Source organism: Pogoniulus pusillus, chromosome 21 (genome assembly GCF_015220805.1).
Source record: "Pogoniulus pusillus isolate bPogPus1 chromosome 21, bPogPus1.pri, whole genome shotgun sequence".
Classification (NCBI taxonomy): domain Eukaryota; kingdom Metazoa; phylum Chordata; class Aves; order Piciformes; family Lybiidae; genus Pogoniulus; species Pogoniulus pusillus.
The window spans coordinates 19721777-19737316 of record NC_087284.1 but is presented as its reverse complement, the minus strand read 5'-3'; the positions used below and the strand labels follow the sequence as shown (position 1 = coordinate 19737316).

The 15540-nt window shown below is 47.2% G+C and overlaps 1 protein-coding gene across 1 annotated transcript in view; it reads right to left on the bottom strand.

Moving 5' to 3' along the window:
• Positions 1-15540, bottom strand: part of BMP6 (bone morphogenetic protein 6) — a 101985-nt gene that overhangs the window by 15956 nt on the left and 70489 nt on the right. Inside the window, exons 2-4 of the mRNA XM_064161160.1 lie at positions 14339-14531; positions 2028-2176; positions 1004-1201 (exon numbers count right to left, since the gene is read on the bottom strand). Of these exons, the coding sequence (XP_064017230.1) occupies positions 1004-1201; positions 2028-2176; positions 14339-14531 (540 nt within the window). The remainder of the gene's footprint in view (positions 1-1003; positions 1202-2027; positions 2177-14338; positions 14532-15540) is intronic.

Here is a 15540-nt window from a genome sequence, read left to right as displayed (position 1 = left end):
TTCCTAGATGTGGGAAGAGCAGGGATTCCCTTGGAAACGAAGGGGGCAGCAAAGGCAAATCAATCATCTAACTTGGAACAGGCTGAAATACTCAGGAGGAGGGAAGCCCTAGGAGGAGCAGCTGAGGGAGCTGGAGTTGTTCAGCCTGGAGAAGAGGAGGGTCAGGGAAGACCTTATTGCCCTCTACAACTACCTGAAGGGAGGATGTAGACAGGTGGGGTTGGTCTCTTCTGCCAGGCAACCAGTGTCAGAACAAGGGGACACAGCCTCAAGCTGTGCCAGGGCAGGTTTAGACTGGGTGTTAGGAAGAAGTTCCTCACAGAAAGAGTGATTTGCATTGGAATGGGCTGCTTCTGGAGGTGTTTAAGAGGAGGGTGAACGAGGCACTCAGTGTCATGGTTTAGTTAAGGTAAGGTGATAGGTTGGACTCGATGATCTCAAAGGTCTTTCCCACCTTGGTTAATTGTGTAGATATACTCAATGCATGAAGCACCATGGTGCAGACTGGCTGGAAAACAGACAAAACTTAACAGAGGGAACACCCTCAATCTTTGTCAATGCTTTAAAGCTATCTCTCGTGCCCCCAAGAAGATTTCATGGTGTTGTACCAGATGTTTTATCCCAAAGAACACCAAGCAAGGAAATGCCTATGTGCAAAACCACAGATCTCAGAGTAGAGAGAGACAGAATCTGTTAAACACTGCATTTCACGTGGCAGAATTCCAGACAAATTATGGCACAGTAAGCAACCAACAAGCACACAAGAGTTGGGGTTAAAACATCTCACCCTCTTCAGTTCAACAGCTGCAACTTCACACAGGGCTCTGCCCTGGATTCAAGAAGACTCCTCTAAGTCTGATTATGTAAGATGCCCTCTTCCATCTCCTCAGATGTAAGGTGTTCTCCCAGGGAAGAGCATCCTGCCCCACACCTCCTTTCTGCTGCATGCCAAAGCAAAGAGGAACACAAGAAGCAGCCATTCCACCTTGCCCTCAGCCATTACCTGCGACACTAGACACCCTGGAAGCATCCTGAGCCTGGCTGGAGCGGTTGCGACTCTGCTGCCTGCGCCTGCTGGTCGCTGACCTTGTGGTGCGCACGTGGACTTCGCTGACCTTGAAGAAGGCCACCATAAAGGGCTGCTTGTCATAAGGGCCATGGCGGCCTATAAGGCCTGCTTCCCTGGGGTTTAGACCAAAACCTTCAAACCAAACAGAGAAGTGAGCGTTAGAGAGAGCGCAGCTGGATTGCTGCTGCCAGCGTCGCGGCAGCCCCTAAGCTGCCTTCCCTTTCTCCTTAGACTCATGAAATTGTTCTGGCTGGGAGAGACCTTTAAGACCATGGAGTCCAACTGCTAACCCAACACTCTTAGGTCACCACTAAACCATGCCTCTTAGCACCACATCTACACAACTTCTAAAGCCCTCCAGGGATGGGGACTCCACCGCTGCTCTGGGCAGCCCCTTCCAGGGTTTGACAACCATTTTGGGGAAGAAGTTTTTCTTTCACTATTTCTAGTTAGACTACTTCTAGAAGGGCAACAAGGCTGGTGAGGAGCCTGGAACACAAACCGTATGAGGTGAGGCTGAGGGAGCTGGGGGTGTGCAGCCTGCAGAAGAGGAGGCTCAGGGGGGACCTCATTGCTGTCTGCAACTACCTGAAGGGAGGCTGTAGCCAGGTGGGGGTTGGTCTCTTCTCCCAGACAACCAGCAACAGAACAAGGGGACACAGTCTCAAGTTGTGCTGGGAGAGGTCTAGGCTGGATGTTAGGAGGAAGTTCTTCACAGAGAGAGTGATTGGCATTGGAATGGGCTGCCCAGGGAGGTGGTGGAGTCACCATCCCTGGAGGTGTTCAAGAAAAGCCTGGCTGAGGCACTTGGTGCCATGGTCTAGTTGACTGGCTAGGGCTGGGTGCTAGGTTGGACTGGATGATCTTGGAGGTCTCTTCCAACCTGTATGATTCCATGATTCTAGACAGCATCCAAGAGACTCAAGAGATGACATGCATTAACTGGCCCACAACCTACCATCCTGGGTCACCACGCTCAGCTGCAGTCCCATGTTGTGCTGCGGGTTCATCACCCACATGTTACTGGTGGCAGTGACATCAAACTCCAGCCAGCCCTCCTCTGAGGCCCACACCACCCGTGTGTCGAGCAGAAACAGGTCAGAGGACCTGCAGAGGAGAAGCACAATGACAAGATTGTGATGTCTGGGATTTTCTCCCCTGGCTTTTCAGTGCTACAGAAGCAAAACACGAAGTCATTACCAGTGATGTTAATAAGTGAAACAAACCAAAACAGCCAATGCCCAGATCTGTTTGCATGCAGTGTTCCATCAGGCACGTGTGCTTCCACTTAGGAAATCTGGGAACTCTAAAGCTTTTTCACCATTTTCTAGGCTGGAGGAAAGCAATCCTACTCTTCAGGTCTGTCCATTTCTCCATCAGCAAGGGATCAGCAAAGCACTCTTCTCCCTGGAGAGTTTATAGTCCTGGCAGGACACTGGTCAAACCACTGTGCTGGTTTGAGCCTAGCTGGGCTATTTGGTGAGAAGAATTAGACTACAGGCTGTGAAAGGGAAACAATGGTGATGTCTGCTTCACTCATAGGCTTGCTGAGATGTATAAGAACAAGAACATAAACACAGATAACACAGTTGTTTGCTCTCTGTCTTTGGGGCTGCACTTTTTCTCCCTCTCTAACCTGCCATCTGTGTGACTAATCCACCTGCTTCCTAACCCCCCTGGCCGACCCTCCAAACCCACCTGGAATGTAAGGCAAAGTCTGGGGTAATGTAGAGGAGTGGGGAGAAGGTGGAAGGAAGATTGAGAGCCCCTGCTGGGGACTCAGGTTTCTGGAAGGGCTGTTGTGTTTCTGTATTGCCTTTTTAGCTTGTATATTTCTGTGTGTATTGTAAATACCTGCTTGTATATTGTGCTAAGCTGTAAACATAAAGCTTCATTCATTCAATTTCCAAAGCAGCTGAGTCCAGTCTGGGTGATTTTCTTAAGTGGGTGTGGTGGGGGGGGAAGGGAAAGACCAAAACCATCACAACTACCAACCATTTCCAGGCACTCTCTGACTTTCTCCAGGGTGTTTGATGGTTTCAGCCCATCTTCCACCACACAGACCTACCACAATTGACTAAATTAAAAGATAAAAATCAACTACCAGCCAGCCCAAGCACCAAACAGTGAAGGGAAATGAGTCCCTAAAGACATTTCTCTGAGGTTTGCCAATAGGGATTAGAACATCTTATTCTAAAGCACTTAGAATCATAGAATTACAGAATCAACCAGGCTGGAAGAGACTTCCAAGATCATCCAGTCCAACCTAGCACCCAGCCCTAGCCAGTCTAGACTTGGTACTGGATCTTCTTCATGGGCTTCAGCTTCAAATGCTATCAACTTCGTTGTGGCATCAAACGCCCACCAAAACTCAGTTCAGTGGAATCAGCTGGAGAAGCACCCAGAGAAATCTCATGTACACTCAGCACTGCTCAGGCCACACCTTGAGTGCTGTGTCCAGTTCTGGGCTCCTCAATTCAAGAGAGATGTTGAGGTGCTGGAAGGTGTCCAGAGAAGGACAACAAACCTGGTGAGGGGCCTGGAACACAAACCCTATGAGGAGAGGCAGAGGGAGCTGGGGGTGTTTAGGCTGGAGAAGAGGAGGGTCAGGGGTGACCTCATTGCTGTCTACAGCTACCTGAAGGGAGGTTGTAGCCAGGTGGGGTTGGTCTCTTCTGCCAGGCAACCAGCAATAGAACAAGGGGACACAGTCTCAAGTTGTGCTGGGGGAGGTCTAGGGTGGATGTTAGGAGGAAGTTGTTGGCAGAGAGAGTGATTGGCATTGGAATGGGCTGCCCAGGGAGGTGGTGGAGGCACCATCCCTGGAGGTGTTGAAGCAAAGCCTGGATGAGGCACTTAGAGCCATGGTCTGGTTGACTGGCTAGGGCTGGGTGCTAGGTTGGACTGGATGATCTTGGAGGTCTCTTCCAACCTGGTTGATTCTATGATTCTACATCTTCTCACTGCAACAAGAAGGGGAGGGTCTAACTTTCCTATGCCAGAGAGCTACAATTCCTATCCTTAACCCATGGTCATCACCACAAAATGGAGACCAGGTGCCAACTCCATCTTCACCTGTCTTTCTCCTCTGATTTTTTTTTCCTAACAATAACTTAATAGAAATGAGGGTACTTGTCCTTTCCACCCATCAAAGCTCAACTTAAAAACAACAGAACCAAACCCAAACATTTTGCTGGAGTTACATTTTAATTTTGGCCATCTGCTATGTCCTACTGCCCAGCAGCTCAGTTTGCATGAGATCACACATGGAAAAATAAGCACTTCAGAATACGAGGGCTCCTTATGCAGTTACGTTTACAGCATGAAGGCTTCCCTCCTCCTCAGTAGCTGGGTGCCCTGTGCTTGACTCAGCAGCCTTTCCAACAGCAGCCCTTGCCACCACTCCTCCAATGGGAAGAGAGTTCAGGAACAACTCTGACCTTCACCTGCAACAGCAGGTAAGTAACATCTGAAGAGTGGCAGGAGGGTGAGCAATGGATCATGCACCCAGCAAGCCACATCAAAGAGAGTACTGAATTTCCAGTCATTATATGATGATACTGATCCTGTGCAGTGAGGCAGGCAGTGGCATTCCAGAAGAAAGCATGAAGAAGGAAGTAGTGTGGTACATGACCACAATAATGGGAGACTACCTGAAAACTTCAGTGTTTGAGAGTAACAGAAGCAAGACAGGACTTGAGGGCAAAAGAAGGATGAAGAATGGAACAAACTGGAAAAAGAAAGGCTCTAAGAAATGCATGAGCCAGCACTGCTGTGCAGAGAGAAAGGAAGACCTGCTCTGTGCAGGGTCAGCCCAGAGGTTGCAGGCCCAAGCAACCCTCTTTCTCAACGACACTACAGGACCTCTGGCACCCACACAACAGGACTTTCTAATGCAGCATACAGAGATAAATTCCATCACCAAAAACAAGCAGTTTCTTAACATTCTTTCTGTCTAAACCTGCCTCTGGAGTTTTATACAGCTACCATCATCTCATCGCCACTATGGTGCCCAACAGTCTCACCTTTATTTTCTGTGTGCTTAACCACCTGGGTGAGTTCAGTTAATGGTTTCTGTAACAAGGGTGATCCAAGCATAATGTAACTTTACATCACAAGAAGCAAAGCGAAGGAAGGAACTGAGGCAATGAACAGAAACAATGTTCCCGAGACAAGAAGACAATAACCCCAAGCAGCGCTATAGGCTGGGGACTGAGTGGCTGGAGAGCAGCCAGGAGGAAAGGGACCTGGGGGTACTGATAGATAGTAAGCTGAAGATGAGCCAGCAGTGTGCCCAGGTGGCCAAGAGAGCCAATGGCATCCTGGCCTGCATCAGGAGCAGTGTGGCCAGTAGGTCAAGGGAGGTTATTCTGCCCCTGTACTCAGCACTGCTCAGGCCACACCTTGAGTGATGTGTCCAGTTCTGGGCCCCTCAATTCAAGAAAGATGTTGAGGTGCTGGAAGGTGTCCAGAGAAGGGCAACAAAGCTGGTGAGGGGCCTGGAACACAAATCCTATGAGGAGAGGTTGAGGGAGCTGGGCCTGTTTAGCCTGGAGAAGAGGAGGCTCAGGGGTGATCTTATTACTGTCTACAACTACCTGAAGGGGCATTGTAGCCAGGTGGGGGGTGGCCTCTTCTCCCAGGCAACCAGCAACAGAACAAGGGGACACAGTCTCAAGCTGTGCCAGGGTAGGTATAGGCTGGATGTTAGGAAGAAGTTCTTCCCAGAGAGAGTGATTGGCATTGGAATGGGCTGCCCAGGGAGGTGGTGGAGGCACCGTCCCTGGGGGTGTTCAAGAAAAGACTGGATGAGGCACTCAGTGCCATGGTCTAGTTGACTGGATAGGGCTGGGTGCTAGGTTGGACTGGATGATCTTGGAGGTCTCTTCCAACCTGGTTGATTCTATGATTCTATGATTCTAAATGGGAAGATGCAAGTTAGAGATTCCCAACTCCAAACAAAGCTGTGTGTTCTGGAACAGGGCCCTAAAGCAACAGACTTAAGTCCCAAGAAATAAATGGGAGTGTTTCCACGGCCTTCAGAGGTTCTGGAGGAGGATGGAGAAGCAAAGGTCAACTAAGCAATCAGAAGCAGCTGCAATAAACAGAAAGATGTATACACTTTACTAGAGAAATATGGACTGTGTAATTCAGAAGGCAGATTTTAGCTCCAGTGTCCTCAGAGAATGAGACAATTTATCAGATAGAAACGTAAAATATTGCTACTATTCTTACTGCTGGCATCCCAACCATGTCCTCAGGGCATTTCCAGAAGAAACAGCCTGCATTTAACTTCAGCATTTCCCCCCCCCCCACTTAAGACAAATATTTTGTTAACTGAAACCTCTGCGTAAACCTTTCAGCGAAACATCTCTGGGTGCTAATTCTCTTTAATTGAACACTAATTAGATTAGAATTCTGTTGAATTAGTAACCAGGTCAAGCAGTTAATCTTTGTTACTATACTTAGTGAAATGTTACCATTAAAATATTTTCTTTCTTCTGGGTACCCATTGCAGCTTGGAACTTTGCTACAGGAAAACCACCGAAGCTATAAAAAGCTAAATTTAAACCAGCCTCTGTTGAATTGGGTTTTTTAACTTTCCCACCCTCCCTGGCACTTCTTTCCATGACAAAGTAGAAGTTTTACTAGGGAGACAGTGAGAACAAGCAGAAATCTCACCTTCAGAACGACCAAGTTAAAGGCCTCTTAGTTTAATTACAGATCTCAGAACAACATTTTTGGCCCAGCTTCAAAGCTTACCATCAGCCAGGTGTTTAAAGGATTGTTCTGCATCAACAGCCACTTACCAAAGCATTAATTATGATAAGTCTCTATAACTTTTCATCAGCTGAACCTTTGTTGACTTTTCTTCAAAGACAAGTTGACATAATAGTCTAGACTGCCTAGCAGCAGCTCCTCAAAAGGGAATGTTGCACAGGACCGCGGGATTTGAGTTTTGGTTAGGGCACTTTCTAGACACTCTTCTGCGGCAGTAAGGATCCGTGTCCTTAGCTTGCAGTGACATCCTCCTCCTGTAAATGTCAGCTAACTCACTAGATTATTTCCTCTCAGCCATACTGGATGAATCACTGAATTCACAGCTGACTCAGTCTCACGGAGGTCCACACGCAGAACACTTTAAAGTCACAGACTTGCAGAGCTGCCATCTTTCAGTAGATGTAAGCTCTACTTGGAATTGGAGAGTGTTTATTACTTAAGAGAGTATAACGAGGTGCTGCCCACAGATACAGAATGTCAGTATGTATAAATGACCACCACTCCAAAGTTTAAAAGCACTGCATGGCATTCCATCACTCAGCTTCCAGAGAGAGCCTCAGGCAGGTGAACGCCAGCCCCTGGCACGAGCGACGACAGCCTCTGTAATTTTATGAGGAGTAAGGCTCAATCTAACTGTCTCGAAGAAGTGAGACCACCTGAGGGCCAGAAGATCAGAAGAGACTTGCTCATCCTATAAGATCTCATTCGAAAGGAGGAAGAAGATATCAAGAGCTGCCAACCTACAAATGAAGCAACTTTGGAAGTGAAATAGAAAGATTGGTAACTGGGCACTAATTCACAGGAACTGAGTCAGTGGAGGAAAAAGGACAGAACGGAGAAGCTGAGACACTCTGGAGGTATTCTTCAATTCAGCACAGGGAGAGAAGAGCCACCTCGGGTGCATCTACACATGGGTGAATGGCAGAAGGGACAGGCAAGCTTAGCCTCACACCACCACCACTGCCATATTTGACAAGAGGTCCTCTGTGCTGAAGAGGATGTTCTGCTTCGGTAACGCCAACAACAGTAGGGGTTAAGTCTTGTAGATTCACTGGAAGAGCAGCAGTGTGAAGATCTGGTTTCAAGACTTTACCTGTCAAATCTGTGACTCTGTGAATAGTGGAATGAGAGACTCTAGAGCTAGAGGATATGGTGTCCCCAGGCCAAGACTGTGGGAAGCTCAGCTTATAAGTCTGCAGTAACCCCCAGCAAAGCCAAAACTGGTATTTCAGTGCAAAGGTGTCCCCCCACATCCACCTCAATCTCTTGAGCTTCACAGCTCTGATGGATGAAGATTTTACCAGCAGGAATAGTGCTGGTAAACTCAAAAAGCAAAAAAGCATCCCAACTCACACTGAATTAGTAAGACCAGGAGGTATTCTATTCATAGTGATGGTTAAAAGTACTACACCTCAGAGTTTAAAAGCAGTCTGAGGCATGAAGATGAGAGCAGTATTTAACTCTATCCTTTAAGAAGAGAAATAAGGCATTGATAAATGTGGTATTCTTTAGTTATAGCAGAATAAAGACAGCTTGTTTGGAACCAGTAAGTTTCACCCAGAATAACTTTGACCTTTAAACTGCTACAAACCAACTGCCTTAAAAAAAAAACAAATTGCATGGAAGGTGAACTGAAACACAGGCAGATGTTTCCCTAAAGCATCACAGAAGCAGCTCTATCCTATACAAACATATGTACACTGTATACAAACCTGACCCTGACCTGAATCGGACTGATGCTAGTTTTGTCATCTGTATTCCAAAACCCAGTTGAAGATGGTTATTTATTTTCTAACCTATAAACACTGACAGAAAATCAATTTGCTCTCTAGACTGGAGGCTCAGATTGCATTTGTATAAATATCCTGTTGCAAAGAGGAAGAGTTTATTACCACTGAAACCGGCAGCTAAAAACCAACAAGTGCCTTAAGCTATGAGGAGCTGTATCCTGTAGAAGATGATACGCCCCAGGTGGTCACTCTGCAGGGCATATCTATGCCCACACGTGTCTTATCATCTAGGAGGAATCTTTCTGCTCATCAAGTCCTCCATATTTCATTCTGGGGGCAAACAAAACTGTTTAATAAACTTTGACCACTAAGGTACCATATCTTCCTTTGATCAGTAACACAGGCCACTGTGTTTTTCATAGATCAGTTGTTTGGACAGTGTAGGAGTGTTTTGAGGTCTGCCTCAGCAGGATATTTACACTTGAAAACGTAGCAACGATCCAAAGCAAGGGCTAACATCTTTGATCAACCATAAACTGCCTTCCCTAGTCTTGACCTGACACTTCTCTGGGTGACAGCAAGGAAGCTTCGAGAAAGAGAGAGAAATTAATGAGCTGTTTCCAAGGACAAACTCATTCCTTCCCTTCTGAAGGTCTTTCTTACATGACAACCCACTCCCAAGAGGTATCAGAAGTCACAGAGGGCTTTTCTGGTCCTTCCACAAAGTAGTGCTACACCTTAGCAAAAAGCTCACAATCAAGTTTTAGCTGTGCATCAGTATCACATCAAAGTGACACTGATGCACAGCAGCTCCTGCTGCTGAAACCAAAGAGCCAAGGTGGGACAAACACCCAGGAGCTGAAGTCTCACTGAACTGTACTTTGATGAATTCTGCATTCTCCACATACCACAGAGGAAAAACAGGAAGAAAAAAAAATCAAATCCCACCCTAGCCTTCAAATGGAAGATTCCCTTAAGCTCTGGGGCATTAGAAGCTGAAGGACAGCAGCATCCATCAGATATGTCTCCCATTCCCCGTCTCAGCATCAGCCCCTAGACTCCACAGCCTGTTTCAAAATCAAGTGTAAGAGAATCCCAGCATAGTGGGGGGTTGAGTAGGAAGGGACCTTTGGAGATCATCCTGGCCAAGCTCCTTGCTAAGCAGGGTCACCCAGAGCAGGTTGTCCAGGATCACAATATTCAAGTGGGTTTGGAATCTCTCCAGAGGAGACTCCACAACCACTCTAGGCAGCCTGGTCCACTGCAGCATCACCCTCAGAGCAAACCAGGCATCATCTCAGCCCTCTTGGATGAAGCTTCTCCTCCCAGTCCTAACTGTGTACCACTAATGGCTGCCCACAACTATGACCATTTCATTAATCAGTTGTCAGTGTCCCACTGACAACTCCAGCAGCTTGTGTTATGACAAAATGTGGCTGTTAACCACAGTTTGGTTGGAAAACAGAACCCTACTTTCTAGGCACTGGTTTGGTTTTTCTCACATCTTCCAAAAGGGTGAAAGGAATGGGGAGATGAAAATATTCCTGACACAAGTGAGTTAGTATTAAAAATGTTCTCTCTTTCAAGTGAGAATGCACTTAGATCACACAGTCCTTGATATGCCTTTCACTGCCTGGAGCCTCAAAAAGGCTGTTTAGCCCAGAGCAGGGCAGACTGAGAGAGGATCTTATAAATGCTGATCAGTATCTAAAGAGGGGAAGGCAAGAGGATGGGTCTGGGCTCTTTTCAGTGGGACCCAGTGACAGGACAAAGCACAATGGGTACAAACTGGGACACTGGTGGTTTCAGTTGAACTTCAGGAAAAACTGCTGTCCTGTGAGGGTGCCAAACCACTGGTCCAGGCTGTCCAGAGGGGTTGTGGAGTCTCCTTCTCTGCAGAGATTCCAGGCCCACCTCGACACCGTGATCTCAGGCAACCTGCTCTGGGTGACTCTGCTTCAGTAGGAGGCTGCAAGAGATGATCTCCAGAGGTCTCCTGAAGCCCCACCATTCTGGGAGTATACTTCTTGTTTTTCTGATGGCTTTGAACAAGGAATAAACTCCACCCTCAAGCTTTTACGCTGTTTCAGCCAGCACTGATCTCTGATCGTTCGTGCTCTCTCCGCATACGTCACTGACTGGGAGACAGTCTTGGATGGGCTCACATAATCCTTGCTTTTAGCCTTGACTACAGTGGCAAAAATCAGTGTGATAAATCAGTAAGTAGGAGATTGTTTAGTCTGGGGAAGAGAGGCTGCGGGGAGATCTTCTCAATCTCCACAACTACCTGAAAGGAGGTTGGACCCAGGTGGGTGTTGGTCACTTCTCCCTAGTATCAAGTGACAGACATGAGTAAATAGCCCAGAGTTGTGCCAGGGAAGGTTTAGACTACATATGAGGAACAATTTATGTACTGAAAGAGTGGGCTGAGGCATTGGAACAGACTGCCCAGGGAAGTGATGCAGTTGCTTTCACCAAAGGTGTTAAAAGAAAGTGCAGATGTGGCACTTCAGGAGATGGTTTGCTGGGTATGGGGGTGTTGGGTTAACTGCTGGACTTCATGATCTTAGAGGTCCTTTCCCACCTTAATAATTCTATGAAACTTTAGCCTTAGGCTTGTTTTCAGCCATCACTGAAGAGCCAGCAGTGGCTGGCAATTCCCTGCAGCAGTGTGCACATCTGGGCTGCAGCCACACGCTCCTGCTGTTACTGTCCAGATGAGCTTTTTTTTTTTTCCTCTGCTCAAGTAATACTGAATTAAGTCACTTCATTACACTTAATTGGAGCCAAGGGATATTTCCAGGCGCTGAGTCTTGGTGAAGATTTGCATTTGCTGAAGCTCTCTCTTTTCTATTGCCCTTCCAAACTCACAAACCCTATGAGGAGAGGCTGAGGGAGCTGGGGGTGTGCAGCCTGCAGAAGAGAAGGTTCAAGGGGGACCTCACTCCTGTCTGCAACTGCCTGATGGGAGGTTGTAGCCAGGTGGGGTTGGTCTCTTCTCCCAGGCAACCAGCAACAGAACAAGGGGACACAGTCTGAAGTTGTGCCAGGGGGAGTATAGGCTGGATGTTAGGAAGAAGTTCTTCACAGAAAGAGTGATTGGCATTGGAATGGGCTGCCCAGGGAGGTGGTGGAGTCACCATCCCTGGAGGTGTTCAAGAGGAGACTGGCTGAGGCACTTAGTGCCATGGTCTGGTTGAGTGGCTAGGGCTGGGTGCTAGGTTGGACTGGATGATGTTGGAGGTCTCTTCCAGCCTAGTTGATTCTATGATTCTATGATTGCTTTGAGCAGGTCTGTTTTCTTGATGTTTTCCCCCTCCCTGCCTCTCTATGAGGATGGCTAGCTTAAATCCTTGTGTGCCAGCTGCCCTGTCAAGAATTCTTTTGAGCCCAAATAATCACCTTAGACACATGTTAACCAAGATTAACATGGAATCCTTGAACTTTCTCTGGGCACTGCTGATGGTGGCTGAACAGGCACCTTTCCTGTGCCCTATAGAGATGAATTTTCCCGACCAGAAGGAATATTTGTCAGCAAAGATGAATTAAAAAGTCCTATGCCAACTCCTGGTTCACCTGCTTAGCTTCAAGACCTGTACAGACTCCTCCACACGCAATCATACATGAGGAAGCATTAAGCTTTTATGCAAACCATTAGTCAGAAGGAAGTGTGAGACAACTTTTCTTTTTGGCTTTTTTGTCTTCAAAGCCAGAGGCCCAGAGGCAGCTGTTATTTTCTGGCTCATAAGGTGGCTGCTAAAATGCAACAGAAGCCTCACAAATATTTAGCAAGTTCCTTCAAAAAACAGTGGCTTTTTTTTTCCCCATGTAATTTAACCTTGTAGTGTTCCCAACAGGAAAAGCAAACATTCTATTCCAAATTGAGACAAAAAGGGAGAGGAGAAAAAGCACTTTGGATTTTTAATTTCCCCCTCACTAAAAGAAGGGAATTGATGAACAAAGCTCCAGAACACTCAGAACACAGCTGCTTAGGGCACAGCAGAAAAATCCTTTCTCTTTCCCTCCACACAGAGGTATCAGTGAACTGCTAAATACACTTCTTAGCATTTGTTTTCAAGGACATTTACAGGAGAAAGTCCATCCAAGTCACCAATGTGCCTGCAAGCTGGAATCTGTAGCAGCAGCCCATGGAGTCAGAACCTCAGTGAAGAGTGGTAAGCAACTCCTGCTATGTTTTAGTTCATGCTTTTATATTTTACATGGACATGAAAAAGTCCTTTAAGCTGGAAGGGAAAGGGTGGAAAAGGGCACCTCCTTTTAACAGCTGCAAGAGTATGTGAGCCACGTCTTGCCCACCTCTGGGTGGATGATGTGACAAGTCTGCAGACTCAACGGAAGTTCCTTTAGCCAAATGTCTGCCTCCTTCCCACCAGCAAAAATAAAGAAAGAAAGAAGAAAAAGAAACAAAACAGGAGCCTTGAGGGACTGGATGAGTCAGAGGCTAGTAATGAACTACAGACACTCATTCTTGGGTCACTGGTTCACACCTAGCCCGTATCAGGAGGGACATGGATCACTGCCAGCCTGGATCTGGAGAAAGTTGCTTTACGATTCCAAGTTCCAATGGCAGGATGTCTTCAGCACATCCACCAGCAGTGGCAGGAGGAGTCCAATGAAAGAGATTTGAAAGACCCAAAAGCTGCCAACATGTGCTCATAGCCCAGAAGTCAACCATCCCATGAGCTGCATTCCCAGCAGTGTGAACACCAGGTCCAGGGAGAGGATGCTGCTCCTCTCTTCTGCTGAGGCCACAGTGCTGACTGCAGCACAAGAGAGACATGGACTTGACAGAGTAAGGCCACAGGAGGGCCACAAAGATGATGTGAGGGCTGGAATCTCTCAGCTGTAAGGATGCACTGAGAGGTGTTGAAGCAAAGCCTGGATGAGGCACTTAGTGCCATGGTCTGGTTGACTGGCTAGGGCTGGGTGCTAGGTTGGACTGGATGATCTTGGAGGTCTCTTCCAACCTGGTTGATTCTATGATGCTATGAAATGGAGCTTTTTTGAAAACCCTGCTGTTTCCTTTTCTCTGCCTGCAGCAGAGGAATTCTCACAGCCCTGATACGTTTCAGCAGAAGTAACGAAACGCTTTTGTACCACAGCATTACCCTAACATTTAACTGACCACACATTTCCCTCTTCTAGCCTTACGTGACTCTCCCTAACTGAAACCTGATGCTTTCCAAATTAATCACTCCATTTACACTTGTTTGGATTCTTCTGTCACAGTTCCTACCATGCCTCTCTCTCTCTTTTGCCTCTCTCATTGACACTGAGAGCCCAGCAGTCATTTTGCACCTGCAGTCAGAACACTGATCTTTTTTCTGACTTTATTTACCAAGTCCAGCTGAGAATAGGTCAAGCCTGGGATAATCAGTGGTCATTTTCAAACAGGCTACACTCGTTATGCTGGTAGCAACACGCTGAAAGAGGGTGCAGTTATTTCAGTACACAAGAGCGATGCCAGCATAATAACCTTAAAACTGTACTGCTGCATACCAAATCCTTGCTCTATTTAAAGACAACACAAAGATTGCAGGGAAGTGACACTGTGGTCTACAATACCATGGACTTTCTCTGACTGAGGTCCATCCTGCACTTTCCATCCCATTTCCCACAAGGAAAGGATCCCATGATACCGTAAGCCCTGAAGTGAACAAACCCTGCATTAGCAGCACAAGCTCAGCCTTCCCCAGCAGAGCGCCTGGTGGCACAGAGCAAGCCCTTTCTTGCATACCTGTTCTGATGTTCCTGCAGCACTTGGTAGATGCTGATAAGGAAGGTTTGGTTTTTAAAGCTCCCCACCACGCAGTCCTTGTAGATGCGGAACTCCGCGGCTGTGACGGCCTCACCCTCGGGAATCTGAGACAAATTGAACTTGAACTCCTTGTAGTGCCGCTGGTGAGGTGTGAACTCCTTGTCATACTCCACTGTGGATGGGGAAAAGGAAGGGAAGGGAAAAAAGGAACCATGACTAAAGTTTAACAACAGAAAGTTTCCACATGTTGCCACCTGATCCTGCAAAACGCTCCCAGGGTATTTTTGTTTCCCTAAGGTAGGCTTGGCAAGGGCCAGGAGAGCTAAAGCCTAGAAAACACACAGCTCTACAAAAGGATCAATGTTCCTCTTCTCTAGCCAATGCCTTTGAGATTTCCTGGTTCTCAAAGCAAAGCCAGCTTGGACAGGTGAAAGAGAACCACGCACTCAGCACCTGTGTCAAACTCTGAAGCTGTGACCACCCCCAGCATCTTCCCCCTGTGGATCAACAGTGTTCTCTATGGCATTTCCTTGAGCCTCACACACCTCATCCAACAGAGAAGACAATTAGCTCCACTTTGCTTCTGCACATTGAGCTAAGTCTTAGCACCAGGTCAACCAATTCCTTAACTGCCCTAAGAACTCTTTGGTTTGTGCCTCCCAGGTTTGGGAGCTGAGCACCTTGTGAGCAGAGTAGGATTAACAGGACATTTATTTCAAGGGTTAAAGTTAAGCAGAGCTCCCTTTGCTTTCAGAATACAATACAATCACTGAATGTGTTGAGTTGGAAGGAACCTTTTCAAAGGTCAGCCAGTCTAAACTCCCTTCAGCAAGCAGGGCAGCCCCAACTACATCAGGCTGCTGAGAGGCCTATCAAGCCTGACCTTGAATGTCTCCAGCGATGGGGCCTCCATCACCTCCTTGAATAACCTGTTCCAGTGCTCCACCACCCTCATGGCAAAGAATTTCTTTCTAACATCCAACCTAAATCCACTTTTCTCTAGTTTAAAACCACTGAACGTTCTCCTGCCCACACTTCTCCAGCCTGGTATGGTGCTGGCAGCTGGGGCCAGTAGCACCTAGGGATGAGGCTGCACCCTCCATGCCCATGTCCATAGGAAGAGATGTCATGGAATGTTGTGACATCTTGCACTTCCACATCCACATCAAGGGAGGTGTCAG